At 48.2% G+C, this 18,384-nt stretch overlaps 1 protein-coding gene across 2 annotated transcripts in view; it reads right to left on the reverse strand.

Annotated features, from left to right (window-relative positions):
- Positions 1 to 18,384, reverse strand: part of CFDP1 (craniofacial development protein 1) — a 70,281-nt gene that overhangs the window by 24,891 nt on the left and 27,006 nt on the right. The window contains exon 6 of one of the 2 annotated variants that reach the window (XM_054078840.1): positions 4,229 to 4,372. The exons of the other annotated variant lie outside the window; for it this stretch is intronic. Within the exon in view, the coding sequence (XP_053934815.1) occupies positions 4,264 to 4,372 (109 nt within the window). The 3' untranslated portion in view covers positions 4,229 to 4,263. Of the gene's footprint in view, positions 1 to 4,228; positions 4,373 to 18,384 lie in introns of those variants that run through there. 2 annotated transcript variants of the gene reach the window in all.

The following is an 18,384-nucleotide window of genomic DNA, read 5'->3' on the forward strand; positions in this document are numbered from 1 at the left end:
CCTGGTGCTTCAGCGGGCCTGCTCTCTGATCTCTAGCAGTGCTCAGCTGGATCCACTCATGCACCTCGGTGGAAAGGTTTGTTGTATCATATACAAAGTTGTTCCCCCTTTTCTTATCTCTTGTATTTTGAATTTCTAGTTCTCTTCAGGGTCTGTAGAGACCCAAGGAGTCGATTTATAGCCAATAAAAAGTGACAGCCCCCACCAGAATGTCTCTGCTACAGCATTTCTCCTTCTGAGACTCTTTTCCTTCCCTTCCCAACCTAAACCATCTCAGTGAGTAGAAAAGCCCACGCAGGGTGAAGCCTTGCCAAGGGAAGAAACTCTTCCATTAATTTCATCCAAGAAAGTGGCATAAAGGCAAAAAGAACAGAAGGGATGGCTCACATCCCTGGGTCATGGCAGAGCTGGAAAAGGCTCATGCCAGCACTTCTTTTTTTAACTTAGCCAGCAGCTGCAGAATTTAAGCTTTATTAAAAGCCTATTTTGCGTTTGCTGCTGCAAAGGAAACCACCTCCCTCCACTCCCCTCCCAAATAAAAGGCCAAAGTCTGCAGACAGGCATCCTGTAATGTCACCTTAGAAAGAAGAGGCAACTTGACTCATCTCAGCGGGATGAGCAGCAGAAGCAGCTTTACTTTCACTTCAGGCTACAGCAGGAATACATTGTTCCCATGGCTCATCCTTGCTTTGAGGTTTAATGATGAGCAATACAACAAACCTTCAATATTCCCTGATTATAAGTGTCTGGAACGAGAAAGGAAGAGACAGGCAGGGAAAACAGGCAGGATATTGAGGCCCTGGGCACCACTCATTACTCACAGCATCCCAGTTACTTCGCAGTGCTGCTGCCCACAGAAGCCCTCTCTCCCGCCGGTACACGCTGCGTGACAGGTCAGAAAGACCCTGTTTAAACGGCCTTCCTACAATATATTTTAGTGTAACACAAACAAGAGGCCGCATTATTTGTCAGGTCAGAATAACAAAGAGATGGAGAGCAGTGAACTACACACCACGTACTAAACCCTGGTCTCAGACCACCTCTACTCTGCTGGATTGGTAATTTAGTCCATTTGACGGCTCGCGTTTAGAAGCGTGCATTGCTGGGAAGGCTGAAAACCTGCTTGTGATTTACAAAATTACTGTGGGGTCTCTAGTGGTCTGGGCATTTGTCAGAGGCAGGTGTTCCCCATTAACCACATTCTCCCTTCTCTCCCCACACGCCAGTTTAATATCGGCAATGAAATCCCAACTGCTCCTGCAGCATTTACTCTAAAGCAGCAGAGCAAGCGTAAGTCTTGTCCCCCTTCCCATTTCCAGCTTGCTGTGTCAATCGCTAGGTGATATTAAGGCTTTAGGATGATGTATATCAACCAGCTGGGGTGGGGGAAGAACAGAATGCATCCAAATAATCTGTGCCTTCCCCACGCCTCGAGGAGGGTGCCCTGAGCCTCCCAAGACAAGGAGCATTCCTCCTCTACATCCCTGTTTGTGGAGGATGGTGCCAGGGACTGGCTGAGCCAACAAAACAGAGCAGGGTTTGAAGAGGGAAAGAGCAAGCCTGCCTCTGTTTGCAGCTAGCCCCTCCTTTCGCCCAGCCCTTTCTGACTGTGACCCCAAGCTGCTGCTGTCTTTCAGACCTGGGTTGGGATTCCCTCTGGAGTCAGCCAGCAGAGCTCTCTAAAATGGCAGTGGGAATCCTCCTGAACCAATAGGACAAACAGTGCTTCCTCCAACATCACGCGCATCAGCTCCAAAACCTTCCCGGAGCCTGCAGTGTCTCTGCAAAGCAGGCAGCGAGCGTTACTTCAGCTGGCTCTCAGCATGGCCTATTTCATAACACAAAGGGAATCTCAAATCCTCAGGGCGTAGATTTTTTCCAAACTGGATAAACACACGCAAACACACTTTATTTGCATGCACAGCAAATAGGACAAAGGATCTGTGGCCAGGTAGGTGTCTAACCGGTGGTCCAGACGTGCGCTAACATGTATGTAATCCTAGAAATCTTGAGCTAAAAGAGACTTATCTCTAGGCTGACTCTGTGCTGCTTCCAAGTCTCACTTTGAGATTAAACGCAGGCTTTGTTGTTTGGAACATTACCATTTCAGAAAAAATCCACCCCTGCTCAGCCCCCCCACCCCGAAGGTTTGGTTTGTAACCCAAAACATTGACGCCTTAATAGCAGAAGGTCAAAGCCCTCCAGTCATTAGGCAGATTATATTTAATAGCCCTATGTGCAGCTGATCAGAGACTTATTCCTTAAAGGATTGAAATGGCAAGACGGTGCACCTCAGCGAGCAATCTCATTTAATAGTCAATTAGAAGAGATGTGCTCTTCTGAGCTAAAGATCACTGCAGATGGAAAACCCACACCACCATCAGCTTTCCTCTACTTCTGCAATTAAATCAAGCCAGCTGATCCGCTCTTTCAGCCCATCTAACGATGACTGGGATGCCCCTAAAAGTCACCAGCAATTTTTTCCAGGACAGGACATTCTTGATAAAAAGCATGATTTTTAGATTGGAGAGGGACTGGATGGACTCAGAAGCCAATAGAAACCCCCAATTTTTTCAATACCAAGCCTCGTCTCTGAGCACGTAATTAAGCCAGGGTGAATTACAACCCTCCAGCAGTGACTCCCCTTGCAGATCCGAATACCTAAACCTCGCATGCCCCGCCATACAGCTGGGAATAGGAAACAGCTAACTCAAGGCAGATTTGCATAGCGTTGATGCCTTAGCACCAGCCAGATTGCAGCTGGGGGCAGGCCACCTCCATCCATCACATGGTGGTAACAACCAGTGCTGAGAACCGGAGCACACGCCCAGATTTCATAGGCACACAGACATCGGTGTAACCAAGAGCACATGGGAGCTCTCCTCTCGAGCTGCCAGTGACGGCGTTCAAAAGCCGTGAGTCAGCCTCCGCACCTCTGCCAGTCAAGGTTTGATTAAAACCTAGACATTGTGGAAAAGTAAGAAAATTAGAAACAGTACTAATTTGCCTCCTAGTGTGTAAGCCTCAGGTGAAGCCAACCAGAGCGGCTGTCCTTTCCTTCTGGCCATTAAGAGGCAGAAACTGAGGTTCTCACCTGAGCGCTTTCCCCCCAGGACTTGTGCACTAGGAGGAAAATTTGCCAAACATTTAAAGACTTGGCGGTTCATTCAAAGCTAGCATCGCCTCTTCCCACAATCTACCAAACGTCACACTGGAGGACTTGGGATTTGCAACAAGAGACTTGTGCCAGCTGGTTAAGAGTAGAGGAGAGCTGTGATCCACAGCCTGGACAGTCTGATGGAAAGGGTTATGCCACCAAATCAGTGCTCATCACTGAGTCCCTGTTTAAGGGTTTCAGCAGGGAGACTGCAGGCTTGAACTGTCTGTGGACTCTGAATGACCATGTTGTGATGATGGACCACATGAATGACCCTCTAAAATCCTCTGTGCTGGAGGAGGTGCAGTGCAATGTCATATCATAGAACATGGAATGGGTTTGGGCTGTGGAAGGGTCCTCAGAACCATCCAGTTCCAATTCCTTGCCCTGGGCAGGGACACTTTCCCTGGATCTGGTTGCTCCGAGCCCCCCATCCAACCTGTCCCCTGAACACGTCCAGGATGGGGCATGCTGCAGAAGAACAAGGCTATACCAGTGAGAAGCAGGACAAAGCAGGGTATGAACACTGTCCGATGCCGGCACAGCAGTGTTGGCAGGACAGAAACTCCAGAGATTTCAGAAAAAAGCTCCACTGATGCAGCACAAACAACCCACGGACACAGCAGAGAGGCAACGCAAAAGTGTCTGCATGTCAAATTAGAGTTCCTCCTAGCTTGTGGGTTACCACAAACATCTCTGCAGGCTGAAACCTACCCTGGGGACTCTGATTTAATGTTGTCCTGCCTTCAAAAGCAGGGAGAACACAAAGATGCCCAAAGCCTGACAGCCAGTCTGGTGACAATGTGCAAGGAGAAATTGAAGTTTACTTTCTCCTCTTATCATTGTCATGCTGACTCTGCACAGAGGTAATAAAAGCAAAGCAAGACTGCCTGAACACGCTTTTTCAGCAGCAGAGCTAAACACGGCCAATTCTGAATGGCAAAAGGCTGTGGAGTGAAGCTGCCCCTAGAGATGATCATTTTTCAGAGTGTAGCCTCGGCCTGAATGCTGCAACAAGAAGAACAAATTCTGACAGAAGAAATACTGACAGCTCTTTCCATTTATATATATGCCTAAAGGCACAGCTTCGAAGCAGGATTCTTATGTTATGAACAAAAAATCCCTTCAATTTTCTTCTCCGTCATAGCAAAATCCTGCAGGAACATCTCCCAGCTGGGGTGATGCTTACCTGAGCAGACACTGCCACATTCAACCCTGTGGAGAACAGAGCAGATGGGAAAGTCTGAGTTGGTACAATCCCAAGTAACCATTTCAGAAAGCAGTGTTTATCTGCTTTAAGTTTGAGGCATAATTTCCCTGCTGGCTTCCCGACCTTGCAAATTTGGTTGAAATGAAGGCACGAAACACCAAACATCAGGAGAAGCAAAAGACTGTTGAGGCACGAACACATGAGCAGAGGGACCACAGTTACAGGTCATGATGGCTTATATCAGGAAAGGTGACTCAGAGTTATTAACTCTTAGGATTAAACCATTGCAAGGAGTGAAGCTGCACTTCAGAAGAGGACAGGCATAATCCCTCAGCCCTCCATGGCTGTGACTGAAGCACGCTCTGGGATGATGGGGGAGAAACAGCTGTACGGAGAGATGAAGTCTCACAGCAAACTTGGAGGTAGGGCTAAGGGAAGGCTGATGGGTACTGGCTACAAGTTACCCACAACTACTGGGATCAGCTCCTCTTCACCTTGCACTCCTTGCCTTCAGGCCCTGAGGCTGTTGCAAGCAGATAAGATAAAAAAGCAAAGGAATCAATGCACACCAACAAACCCCCCTGATCTGGATTAGGCACGCAGCTGAGTTACTGGCATTTCCACGGCACAGCCAAGCTGTACGTACAGGTAGCATACAACCCAAATGCAAAATCAGGCAAGTAACAAAGGGCACTTTAAGCTGCAGGGTTTCCCCAAGGCCTTCACCACTCATGGTGTGGCTGCACCCAGAGCCACACAGAAAACCCAAGCCTGCAAAACCCAACCCAGCAGCAGGATGCACAGATTCACTCAGTGTTCCCAAAGCGGCGTTGCGCCTGGGTCTGCCTGGCACTTCAACCACCCTCCACCACGCAGACACACTGCCTCGGTTTGGGCCGAAGCTTCTCATGTCCTCCTCACCCACATCACGTATCTGGGGATACAGAGGGTGCTGGGTCTGGTGTGCTCAGCTCTCCTCCGTTGCTCACAACGGCAGAGCTTTCTCTGTCCAGTTAAGCTGCTAACAAAGCAAGTGTCCCAAGGCGTCAGTTCAGTCTGTTATGCCATACACAACCACCTCACCTCGAAGCAACTCCACCGCTTGTTTCAACCTGCCGATGTGAAGATGAGCGGCTGGCAGGAGGACGTTACGTACTGTTTCAGGCTGCCCTTGAGAAAGTTGTGTGGGAGCCACTCATACCCTTCTCCTGAGCACGCGCTGGTGTGAGCTACAGCAAAGGGACCATCTTTGTTCCTGCCACATGTATGTGCCTTGAAGGGGACCTTAAAGCTGCTGGGTTTGCTTTATACAGGGATTCATGCCTTTCTTCCCTGGTTCCCACATTTTAAAACAAAAACAGCTGGAAGCCCTTGTCCAAACTCTTCTCCCCTGCTTCCTTCTTTTTTTAGTTTAGGACAATGTTAACCTGGTCCTCCCTGGTTTTGCCAGATAATTCCCCCGAGAACTCTGGGATGGTTATGTTTTGAGAGAAAGGCTGGAGCGCCACACAGCTAATGAAGACTTCCTTTCCCCAAAAGGGTTTGATAGTGGAGACAGCCAGAAGCAAGTGCCTACAGGAATCTTTCAAAGCTTCTCGGATTACAGGCACAGAGAAGAGATCCTCCTCCTCCCTTTGTTGTTCACGTTTATAGCATACAAAGCCTCATATATTTAATTCCCACGTACATTGCTCAGTCTCCTGCATTGCAAGCAAGGCTATGTCATGAGAACTCCAACAAAGCACATCCTTACCCATCAATTTTGGGAACTAGGGCAGGGCTGTGGTAAGCAACAGACCAATAAGGACATGGTTTTATTCCCTGCAGGATCTCCACGCATTCCCCTGCCCATACCCCGCTCCAAGGAAGCAGCAGGGAAAAGAGGAGCACGTTAGATCCTTCTTTGCTCTTTTTCATATCTGCAAATACAAGTTTCTTATGAAAAGATAAAGAAAAAAACCCCTTTCATCCTCTACGCCCTGACCTCATCTTTAAATACCTAGTGAAATATAAGTAATAGAGAGATGCTTTTAGCAGCTGTGGGCTCAGCCATCCCTTTCATGTACACAGACAGAAGCTGACTAGGACTAAGGGTTGCTTAACTTAAAACTGACAAAGTTTGATCCCCATGCCTGGCAATGAATATTAAAAGCAACAACAAGATTGACATTATCTAGTGGCACCGGAGCTTCTGTTTTTTTTCTATTTAAATGCTCCATTCCTCAGTTCTTACTGCAAGGATATGAGTCGGGAAAACACAGCTCAGGCTGACAGCTTCCAGAAGCGCCTGCTGAAGTCCAGCTTTTGGGGTGCCCAACTTCAAACTCTTAAAGGGGCTCAGCTTGCAAAGCAACACAATCTCCTGAGACCAAACATGAATAAAACCACTTCTTGTGTCATGTGCTGCACAAATATTCGAGGCTTCAAAGAGGCACCGCTAGATTTTTCTGCAAGTGGAGCAATGTTGTTCAACGACCTTCTTCACTTTTTACAGCCAGCTCTGCTCTCTGACCACAGAATCATAGAACAGTTTCGGTTGGAAAAGACCTTTAAGATCACTGAGTCCAACCATTGCTCCAGTCTGCTAAGTCCCCCACCAGACCATATCCCCAGGTACGACATCTACTTGTCTTTTAAACATCTCCAGGGATGGTGACTCAACCACCCCCCTGGGCAGCTTGTTCCAACTCTGGACAACCCTTTTAGTAAAGAAATTCTTCCTAATATCCAACCAAAATCTTCCCTGGTACATATTGAGGCCATTTCCCCTTCTCCTGTCACTGGCTACCAGGGAGAAGAGACCAACTCCCACCTCGCTAATTCTGACAGTGCTGCACAGTGGCAGTAAGGAACTGGAGCTATCCCACACGCTCCAGGGACCGTGTTAACCACAGTTTCTGCTCTGAATGATGACAGATGTTTTCCTGAACGTGTAGAATTCATTCTTTCTCCCTAAAGAAATGCATTAAAAGCTGCTAAGTGGCTCTAACTGAATAAGCAGTGGTTAAACAAGCGTGTAAGATGGAACACGCAAGTTGCCAAAATGCTTTCTCTCTTTAAATAGAAGGAGAAAGCATCATTGCCTGCACAGACTTGCCCCAATACCCAAATTACTTTCACCATGAAACATATACCTTATTTCCAGCTCTTTCACTCACTGCTTATGGTTGCTTCTCGGTGGGCTGGGTTAAAGAGCACCTCCCTCAACTGAGAGTGATGGCCTCATACAGAAAACTACAGGCTAAGGTCAAGTCATGTCATACAGAATTCTTCCTAACCCAAAAGTTGTACTTTGGGTCTCACATTAATCAGAGCGAGCACGTCATCCAATGACAACTTATATTGTATTTTGTAGTGGAGATGGAAGCTGTTTCCAAGTCACACTGCTAAAATCGTGGGTTGCCTGAGGCCACAGGGAATATCTCTTTGTGGAGCACTTCTGCTGCTGCTGCCTCAAACTCCACAGAGAGCATACAAAGCCTCTCGGGGGATCCCCTTGTACGTTAAACCTGGGCCAGCTGGTTTCTCTGCAGCTGTAGAGCAAATCTAAGCAGAGCCCTCACGTGGGCTGACAGCCCCACCTATTCTGCAGCAAGAACGTAAGCTGCAGCAGTACCGCTTGCTTCTCCACAGCAGAGGTGTTCTCCTCCAGCTCCCTGGACTTCACCTTTCACCCTGCAGTGATGCATAAGCATTACTGGCAGGCTGTTCTCACGCTGCCACCAAGCCTCAACACTATTCTGGATTTACCTTTTACTTCAGGCGGCCAATTTAATCACTACAACCCCAGAAAGGCAGGGATCCACCTCTTGCGACCTCTTTTTTCAATCCCATTCTTCAAAGAAGGGAGACAGTTGCCATCAGTCAACCAAGAATAGCGTTTTCATCACCAGATGTTCTCCCTGATCTTCTTATCATTATAGTTGTTCTGAAATCTTTAAGTTACAAGATGCTTGCTGAAAACTGACGGTCAAGCCCTTGCACAGCAAAATCTATCTCGGTCTGGCCAAGTAGGATATTGTTTTATTGTACGTGAAGAGAGGTAAGAAACCCCAGCACTGGGCATAAACAAGCTGACTGTACATAATGGACATTGTTAGGTGCCTGAATAGGTCACTGACTCAAAGGAAAGTTCAGCTCCACAATGCAGGTCTTGAGCTCTGAACACCAAGCAGAAAGTATCCCTGTGCACTCATGCCCCATGCATCCAGCGCAGCTGGATCTTTTCGTATTTCTCACTGTCCATTTCCTCCTGAATTTCCCTAGTTTCCTTCCATTTGCATTACAAGCCTTTGTTCTTTCTCTGCTCTCTTCCTCTTACTATTCTGAAGTATACAGATGCGAGTCTGAGGGTGGGGAAGCAAGCAAGAGTCACAGCACGTTAGAAAAACAACTTTCACAGCTTACATCTACTCGTAGTAAAAATAGGATAAACCAGCCCTGGCATTGTATGGAAACAGTGACGCCCTGTTACAACCTGCCAAATTGCAGCTACAACCACAAAGAATTCTGTCTCTATCAATTATTAAGGCATTAAAATAAGGCCCTTTATGAAATTCATTCAATCCCAATATTCACTAGTTGTTGAAACCTTAGTGAGGCTTTCCACCAGGACTCCTATCATCCATCACGGTAGAATATTCTTCCCATCAACAAGCCTTGAAGTACTGAGAGTTATCTGAGCTTTGAACATGGATTAACTGAGACATCCTGAGCAACTGTCCGAGTGTCCCTACAAGCTTCCAGTAGAGGATGAAGGCATTTACACATTGACAGCCTGGGTTTGGGTTTGATGCTGACAAGCTTCTCCTTTGAACTCAAACAAGTCACAGATCACACACTAAAAGATGAATTTAGTAAGAGGCACCTGCTGTGAGAAGCAAACCCAGAAGCTGGGGTCACTGATGTAGGGCTCCATGCAGGTGCACGGGCACTAGGGAAGCCCACCTGGGAGAATGACAAGCTGAGAGGGTAATCGCCCCAGATGTGGAGGGTTAGAAACCAGCTCTGAAGACAAAGCTGGGAAATGCTATCAACGCCTACAGAAGGAGCTGTCTAGTTGCTGTTGGTGTTTCTTTGCTCCAGGTTTCACAACTAGAAGGGCTCCCCATTGAGATCTAGGACGCCCTGTGGCCTTAGGGTCCTCTGGGACCAGACAGGTCCTGCTCCAGCAGAGCAGCACGCACCACTCCCATTCGCACCAGCACAGGCAAGTGTATCGTACTGTGCACGTTTTCTACTGCCTGTCTTTCCAAATATTCAAAACCAACCTGTGTGCATTACAACAAGCATCAGGACTTCGGCAGCACTTGAGACAACCAGAGCTGTCAGCTCTTTCAGCAATAATAATCACCTATCAAAAACGCAAATCAGACTGGAGAAGAAATAAGGGTTAAAAGGAAGAAATATGAGTAAGTATCTGGAGCTGTAGCCAAGGCAATCAAGAGACTAAATTCAGCTGCTTGGTAAGTACCTTTTAATGCAAACATGTGGCCTCCTCCTGGCAGGAGACCTAGGGGGATTCCCATAATAGTCTTATGCCTGTGGCTTTAAATTTTGCTAATAAATAGGCCTATGCACGATGGATGTGGGGGGAGGGAGAAAAATGAGAAGAGTTCAGACTAACAGTGAGAACCAGCATTTTGTCACTTGCTGGTGTGATTGAGTAGTGAGAGGCAGTTTCCAGGCTACTGGACTCAGGAAGAATATTTTCTGTTCCCTTCCTGATGTGCTTTGGCTGCCTTCTGCCAAAACCTGTTTTTAAATCCATTAATGAAAGTAGGCTGAGTCTGCATAACTTCTTAATTCCCTGGTGGAAAAAGGCACTCGAGTGTTACTCCGGGTATGACAGACACCCCTAGTTCCCACACTATGTCATGTGAAGCATGGCTCTCTGTCCAGCCTCCCCTCTCAAAACCACACTTTCCTCCCTGGAATATTGCCCCAAATTGTCAGTGAGTACTTTATGGAGAACAAAGGAACTTGATGAGATTCACTTTCCTCTTTCTAGCAGCACCTCATTACGCTGGTTAGTCCTGCGTTGCTGCTGTGTTTGCACCCAGTTTCATACATGTTACCAGCATCACACTCATGCACATGGAACACATCTTGACACCCACCTGCTCCAACGTCATGAATGGATCTGTTCCAGGTAGTAAGGATGGTGGGAGTAATAAGTCAGGCTTCTCATCCCTCTATTGCTCCATGCCTGCTCCAAAGGGATCCACCCAGCACCACTTCCACCCCCTCTCCTGAAAAGAGCAGTGATGCATCCCTCCAGCACCACAAAGCGTGGAAGACCTAGGGAGATGCTCCAAATAGGAACTAGGTCTAGCAGCTCCAAGACAAATCCTCCCTCCTTCCAGAAGCTGAAACAGTCCCCAGCAGAAAGCTGGAGGATGGTTTTCTGTAGATCCCAATGCAAGCTGGCAAGTCCCATGGGGGAGAGAAAGATTGATCTACAGGACCACAGGTGGACCTGAATCCGTAAAGACATACCCATATGACAACATTCATGTCATAAGCAAGGCCTATTCCCTCCCATACAGCGGCTCCCAGGACTTCAATATGCGTGATCTGAAATCCTTTAAGGACAGGAGCCGCTGTTAGTAGTGACATGAACCATGCCTAAGACAGAGCCTTTCTCCCAAGATCTGCAGATTTAACGCCAAATGCTTCTTATAGAAAAATCAGAATTATTCCAGCATACGAAAGCTCTCCTTGCCAGAGCATTAAGGAACCACTAGGCTACATTTTTTAAAAAACTAAGTTAGAGGACACAGCAACAGCTAATAAAACGGGCACCAGTTCCATTAGAGCAGCACTATTTTTTGGCAGAAGTATTTTAAGGCTAACCTCCTGTTCCATGAACTTAAATGGGAAAGATCACTGAGTCAGCTTTTGCTGTGGGCTTCACAATGTGCTCTGTGTTTTCCAGGAGTCTATAATCTACCGGGCAAAGCTGAAGTGGGGGAGAAGGACGTCAACGTAAAAGCTTTGAAGAAATGTGGAAAGAAATACGATAAATTTGAGCTTCTCTTTAATAAAAAGCTAAAGAAAATGGTATCACAATGCTGTAGGTCTGAGTGAGCTATGACTGCAAAGACCACAGGCACCGGCAGTTACTTGTATGTGACGGCAGCACTGCTCTGCTGGGACACAAAACAGTTTTTTCTTGCAACTCTATGCAACAAGTGATGATGTTATCCTAACAGTCACCTTAATATACGCACATGTAGAGCAGCTTCCAGAACAGAAGATAGTGCAAGTCATCCATCGTCACGTCTAAACCAGGGCCTTGTCTCTAGCACTGCCCAAGAGCACACATGCAACATGAATGCTGAAGTGTAAAATGATCCTTCCTCGTTGCATCTTTCCTGCCTCAGCAAAACAAGCTTATTTGGGAAAGATGAAGATCTTTAACTAAGACTGAAGTTCCCTCACAATTTAAACCCCATTCATCTCTTCCTTGACATTGGCTCCAGCACTCGGCTGTTGCAGAGCTGGTTTAGCATGCGATGCTGGCAGGCAGGCTAGTTTCAGCTATGTGCGCCAAAAGAGCTCAGCAAAAAGATCCAACAAGCATGGATGTGAGAAGAATAGTGGGAACTCAACAGCCAGTGGCAAGATCTTCTGGCTGACGCCGCAGTGGAGACTCAGCCTGAAAGAAGTGTCACGTACAGGACCACTCTAACGGTGTCTTTTGCAAGTAGCCAGGAAAAGATTTTATGTTTAAATAAAGGACTTGTCAGAGAAAAATAACTTCCTTTCATACTCTCTCCACTTTAAGTGAAACTTCAGTTCAATGAAAAGAATGGGTTGCCACCTCCTCTCCGTCCCCTGCAGTCCTTTGGCGTGATTTGCTTCTTTACATGAAGATAAGTTACCCTAAAGTTTTATAAGCTTGCTTTTCCTTTACCAACCTAACACGCTCAAACTCTACAGAGCAACACGTGCAACTGGCATGCACACCAACTCACGACAATGCACTCCCATGCCACCACCTGATGCATCAGATGCTGAAACTCCTCTGGCACAGGACAAACGGCGAGTCCTCTCCTGCACAGCTTCACCCAGATGAGTCCGAGCTGTGCTGTGCTGTTCACTCCTACCCTCACCAGCAACTGCCCCTGTATTTTAAAAAGCTATATCCTACACTGGAACAGCTTGCAAAAAATTGAATAGCCATCAACTACAAAGCAAAGGTGTAGACTACATTTATTACAAGTGGTAAACATAAAAGCTGGCATTGAGATGCAGAAAATAGCCTCCAGTCAGCTCCTCACCTTCACAGCAGCAGGGGAGGATGGGGGCTGCAGTGCCCAGACAAAGGTGAGACCACTGCTCACTGCTCCACAGCCAGCCCATGTGCCTTGACAGGCACTGCCCAGCAAATCCGCTTTGGAGAGAGCTTATGAGACCAGGCACAGCCAGGCACAAAGCCAGCTTGGATTTGGAAGCAGCACAGGGTCAGGCCTGCACGAAGCATGCCTTCGCTAGGAAGCCCTCCAAGAAGTGGCAGGTATGCTCTGTGTGGAGCCAGCGCAGGGGTCCACGGGCCCCTGCTCCGGTTTATTCACAGGCCCCGGGAGGGGCAACTGTGCACAGAATAAACCCAGCGTGCGCTGACTGTGTACTAACTCTGCATGTGGCTCCAAGTCCTGAAAGGATCACAGAGATGAGAACAACACTGAAGTTATTTTATAAAGTTTCTCAGCCCTTATCGCGTCTTCTGGATGACTGTTCCACTTGATTAGCTGTTGAAGAACCACACAGCAGAACTACTTGGTACGCTCTGAACTGAGGCACTTGAGATGATGACGACCTACCAAATCCTCACCATGCCTCGAGTGTTTCCAAGGAACCGGGTCTTCACCTCTTCCTCCACAGCAATCAGTCCATAGGCGCCTGGTTTCTGGGCAGCTGCTTTCTTTTCAGTTACATCGCAAATCAAAGTAAAATTAAATACTCTCTCAGGGGCCTCTTCCCAGCCCTCAGTCTGAATCTTTCCCTTCCCACTTTCAGCCCAGCTTGTGGACCCAAGAGGACCCTGTCCTTATTTCTGCATCTGAAGCATGTTATCACTTTGCAAAGCCCTTTCTTTTATTTTGCACAACACTGAATTCCCCATGGCATTCGGCATAATCTCTGAGCTAATGCTTCAGGGCTCCCAGATTGTCACAGCCACAGCTCTGTTATATTGGTATCAATATTTAAAGCCAGAAGGCCCTCTTCCTCCAACACAATCTGCGTTTTCAGGTTTATCACAAACGGTAAAAATATGCACACATACTCTGGGCTCAAGGTGCACACAGGAAAACAGATTCACTCATGCATCGGCCAGACAGCTGACATCCATCCTGACATTTATCTCCACGTACAAGAGGAAAGATGAATCACTCCAGCTATAACGGCTCTGGAGTTTGCCCTTGGTGAAGCTGGTAAATGTCATAAATCAGCCTCCGTGCATCCTCAAATAGCGACAGGCACCTCAAGAGAGCTGCAGAGCTTGAGAGGCAGCAGCAGACTCCTCTGAATTAAACAGGCATAAACACAACGTGTCCTAGTGCCACCTAAGTAAAACCCACGAGAGCAGAACTCAAGCAATTTGCTGTACTCTGGGAAGTTCTGGTGTTTGTAACTGTTTCAAACAATTTGTTCCACAATTAGCTGCCACAGCTAATTAACCCCAAAGAACGGGGAGATTCTTCATTTATTGAGGTCTTTCACTCAAGATTAGCTAAAATCCATTACCAGAAAGGCCAAACAAAGGCCGCTGGTTTGGCACTGTAGCGGCTGTGCAGGAGTTCAGGCCAGATGAAGTCATGAGCGTTTCTGGCCTTCAGCTCCGCAGGCAGGCAGAGGCTGGAGCTGAAGTGCTTGACTAAAGAGCAATTTTGCAGGCCTGCTGCACTGGGCATGGACAACTCAGAAAAGGATTTTGTTGTTTTATTAAAAAACCTCTTTGCCCGTACAGCTAGCCTTTACACTTAGAAGCAGCAGCAGACTGGAAGGCTACACAGAGAGCAAAGTACTACAAGAAAGGCAACCCAGAAGGCTTGGGAAACAGCCTCAGGTCTGGGAAAACCTCATCTGCTAGACTTCCTGGGTAACCTCGGCAAGCCAGCCTCTGGTGCCTTCACTGCTACATTAATAGGATGAAGGCAGGAACCACATGCAGTGATGAGGACCAGGCAAAGGGCATCTCTGGGGCTGTAGCAAACTGGACAGCTGTCCCAAACATTTCACCCATTCCAGAAGTGGTTTCGGTACGTTTCAGCACTCATGTTGGGCTCAAACCTGCCTTTAAAAATGATCTAGAACCAAGACCCCCTCCTGCAAAACACAGCTTGTGGCAAAGAGGGACCACTGAGGGTTTGCAGTTTTTCATTGCACCTCAAAAAGCAGCAGTGAGAGGCCAGGGTGGGCTTGTAAAGGTGCTGAGTACAGACTGCCCAAAGCTGCTCCCGGCTAAGAAGTTTGCAATGGTTTAGTCTGCCTGCGTGGACAAAACTGGACTGTGCTCAAAGCCCTCCTTTCATTCCAAGCACAGACTTGACTTCAAATAATCTTTTGGAATTGTTTGAGACCCTGCAGTTTTACTGGCTAAGAAGTATAGGAGCTGACTGAGGTCCCCATCCCAGCATAAGCAGGGTTTAGGGTTCAGCCCCCTGAATCTCCAGCTTCCAACATGGCTCACGAGGGGCTCAGATCATAGAATGGTTTGGGTTGGAAGGGACCTCAAAGCCCATCCAGTCCCACCCCCTGCCCTGGGCAGAGACACCTCCCACTGGATCAGGGGCTCCAAGCCCCATCCAACCTGGCCTGGAACCCCTCCAGGGATGGGGCAGCCACCACTGCTCTGGGCACCCTGGGCCAGGGCCTCACCACTCTCACAGCAAAACATTTCTTCCTCAGATTTCATCTCAATCTCCCATCTTTCAGCTTAAAACCCTCGCCCCTCACCCCATACCTGCCCTCCCTGATCAAGAGCTTTCCTGCAGCCCTTCCACAGCGGGGACACTCTCCCATGAGCCCTCAAGTCTTACAGAGCAGGGAGTAACAGTAAATCTGCATATGGTGAAGGGTTTTCCTCCTGTGTGCTACACCTTGCTGTAAACCATGAAACCAGTCAAGCAACACCACACACGCAGGCACCCTCCAAGCCTCCCCTGTCACCCTTGAGACTGGGATTGCTGGAAAGCCAACCCAGCTTGCCTTGCCAGGGCTCAAGTTACCCCTAGCACCGAATGGGGATCTGTTAACTGGCAATCAATGCTACAGTGCAACAGAGGAGGTGTGGGGCGGAGAGGAAAAGCATGGCAAATGAGAGAAGAGACAAATGCAGGGTTTGCTTTGGAAATCCTAGACAAAGCAGTACTTTGGAGTTTCCAGGACTGCCCGAGGCTCCCTTAGTTTGTAAGCTTGATACAGAAAATGCAGACTTTATAACTGCGATGGCTACTATCCAGCCACTTCCCTTCCCAGCCTGTCATACATCAAGCAAAGCAGAAGCTCTGGCACAGATGAGCATGTGTAGGGAGTGTGCCAATTTCTGCCTGGGTTTTAAGCCCCAGGACACCACACTCAAGGTTTTCCACAACCTGTGGCAGAGCCTGCATGGATTTATACTTTCAGCCCTGCCAATATGATCTCATTGCCTCCTAAATGGCGAGCGCGGCCAGAAAATCGATGGCCAAAGATGACATTTATTTGTTTAGAGGTGACTGTGGTGCCAATGCTGTCCCTCCCAAGCTACCCCAGACCTGACACCAAGTCTCACACTTGTTAAAGGCAACTCCAGCAAATAAGGACAATGCAGCATGGTTATCTACCGACCCAGCACAATGCGAGCATGGCAGGTTGTGGAGCAGGGAGGCATCAAAGCTGACCAAAGGATGCCTGTGCCACACAGAGACAGGAAAGCACTCTCGACTACCAGCAGCACTCTCAACTTCTCATCCAGCTCGCGGGTGCTAAAGGAAGGAGGCAGAAAGCAATTTTTTTCCCCAGGAGATGTTTATTGGTAGCAACGGAAGCTGAAGACATTGTAGTGTCCCTCAACAGCAATGACCAACAACCTCTCACTAATATCCACCGACACTTTTACTTCCAAAGGCTCTGAAGAAAAGTCCGTATGAAAAACCCAACCCATTGGTCTGAGCGCAGACAGACCCCCACAAAAGATACAAACCCTGACCTGCAATTGCAGCATCGCCAGGGGAAAGCTGCTAAGTGTCAGGACTGTCCCACAGGACCAGCAAAGTTGATGATACACTACTCCTTCAAAGGTTTCTTAAGAATCCTTGTTAAATGCAGTAGCCGTGAAACCATAAAGTGAGGAAGGAGCCAGCTATCTTGTACAGCCTTCAAAACCCAAAGCACATAACCTGGTTTGTACTGATCTGTTCGCAGAGGCCATGTAACTCCAGAAGCTGTTTTGTTTCCAAAACAAATGCTACACACTCTTCTCCGACTTGGGAAAGTAGGACAAAAAAATCCCCCTTCCAAGACAAACAGCCAAACAGTGCTGGCAAGGCTCGCAAGCACACGCGTGTGAGCAGGAAAGGAAACGAGAGCCCTTCCAGCTTTCCAAAGGGTTATGGCAAACAGCAGGGAGTGAGAAGGGATTTTACACATTAGGAAAAATATCGTGATGGTGCTTGTCCTTAAAGTGAACGCTGTACAACAAAAGGCCCTGGGTGGCATGGTCTGTTTAGCACTCCCCTAACGCAAAATATGCATCGTACAGGAAGTCGCAGAGCCTGGAAGCAGGGCACACGCTGCAGGAACAGTTCCTGGCCGCAGCACAGGTCAGCATGATGGGTGTACAAACCACTGCTGAACCACCTTCACATTTTTCTGGCCTAACTGACTTTACCGTGCATCATCCAGAGCCTACGGCAAAGCCAAGGACATCCCTGCATACCAGTCTCTGGGGAGTAAGAGATATCATAGTACCACCTGCTTCCCCAGCCATCCTGCGATGGGAAATCTGCAGGTCACGGATGAAGAGGCCGGCATGCTGCACACCAGCCTTCGTGTAAGGAAACAGCACAACCACGCTGGAAAATTACTCTTTCCGTGCTCTCCCAAGAAAGTTTAATAATCTCATCTTTCACATGCTTTTTTCGCAGAGCTTCCCTATGCGAGTGGTCCTGGCAGGGATGCAGCTCAAGACCAGTCAAGAAGGTTAGCCCGCCTCTAGCAATGGGAAGGGGGGCAGGGGGAGACCAAAGCCTCTGGCTGAATTCCCAACGGCTTTTCTTTATGAAAGCCTTGAGCTGCAATCAGCCAGCCTTTGTGGGTCCACTTTAACCCCCTCCTTGCTGCCAAACAAGCATCTCAACCGTCTTCCTAACACCATACACACACCAGTGACACACAGCACAGGCGCACTCAGCCACGAGGCAACACAAGCAAGCACCTAAAGAACAGCCATTTCACAGAATCATAGAAGGCTTTGGGTTGGAAGAGATAAGCCCGCCCAGTTCCTATAACCCCCTCCATGAGCAGGGACACCTCCCACTGGGTCAGGGGCTCCAGCCCCATCCAACCTGGCCTGGAACCCCTCCAGGGATGGGGCAGCCACCACTGCTCTGGGCAACCTGGGCCAGGACCTCCCCACCCTCACAGAAAAACATTTCTTCTTCAGATCCCATCTCAATCTCCCTCCTTCCAGCTGAAAACTGTTCCCCCTCATCCTATCCCTGCACTCCCTGATCAAGAGCCCCTCCCCACCTTTTCTGGAGCCCCTTTCAGTCCTGGAAGCTGCTTTATGGTCTCCCTTCAGCCTTCTCTTCTCCAGGCTGAACAACACCAACTCTCTCAGCCTGTCCTCATATGGGAGGTGCTCCTGCCCTCGGATCATCTTCGTGGCCTCCTCTGGACTCACTCTATCAGCTCCATGCCCTTCCTGTGCTGAGGACTCCAGAACTGAATGCAGGGCTCCAGGTGAGCTCTCACTTCCCTCAACCCGCTGGTCATGCTGTTTTGGTTTCTTTCAGCGAAGCATTTT

The sequence above is a fragment of the Cuculus canorus genome, chromosome 13 (assembly GCF_017976375.1).
Source record: "Cuculus canorus isolate bCucCan1 chromosome 13, bCucCan1.pri, whole genome shotgun sequence".
Lineage (NCBI taxonomy): Eukaryota > Metazoa > Chordata > Aves > Cuculiformes > Cuculidae > Cuculus > Cuculus canorus.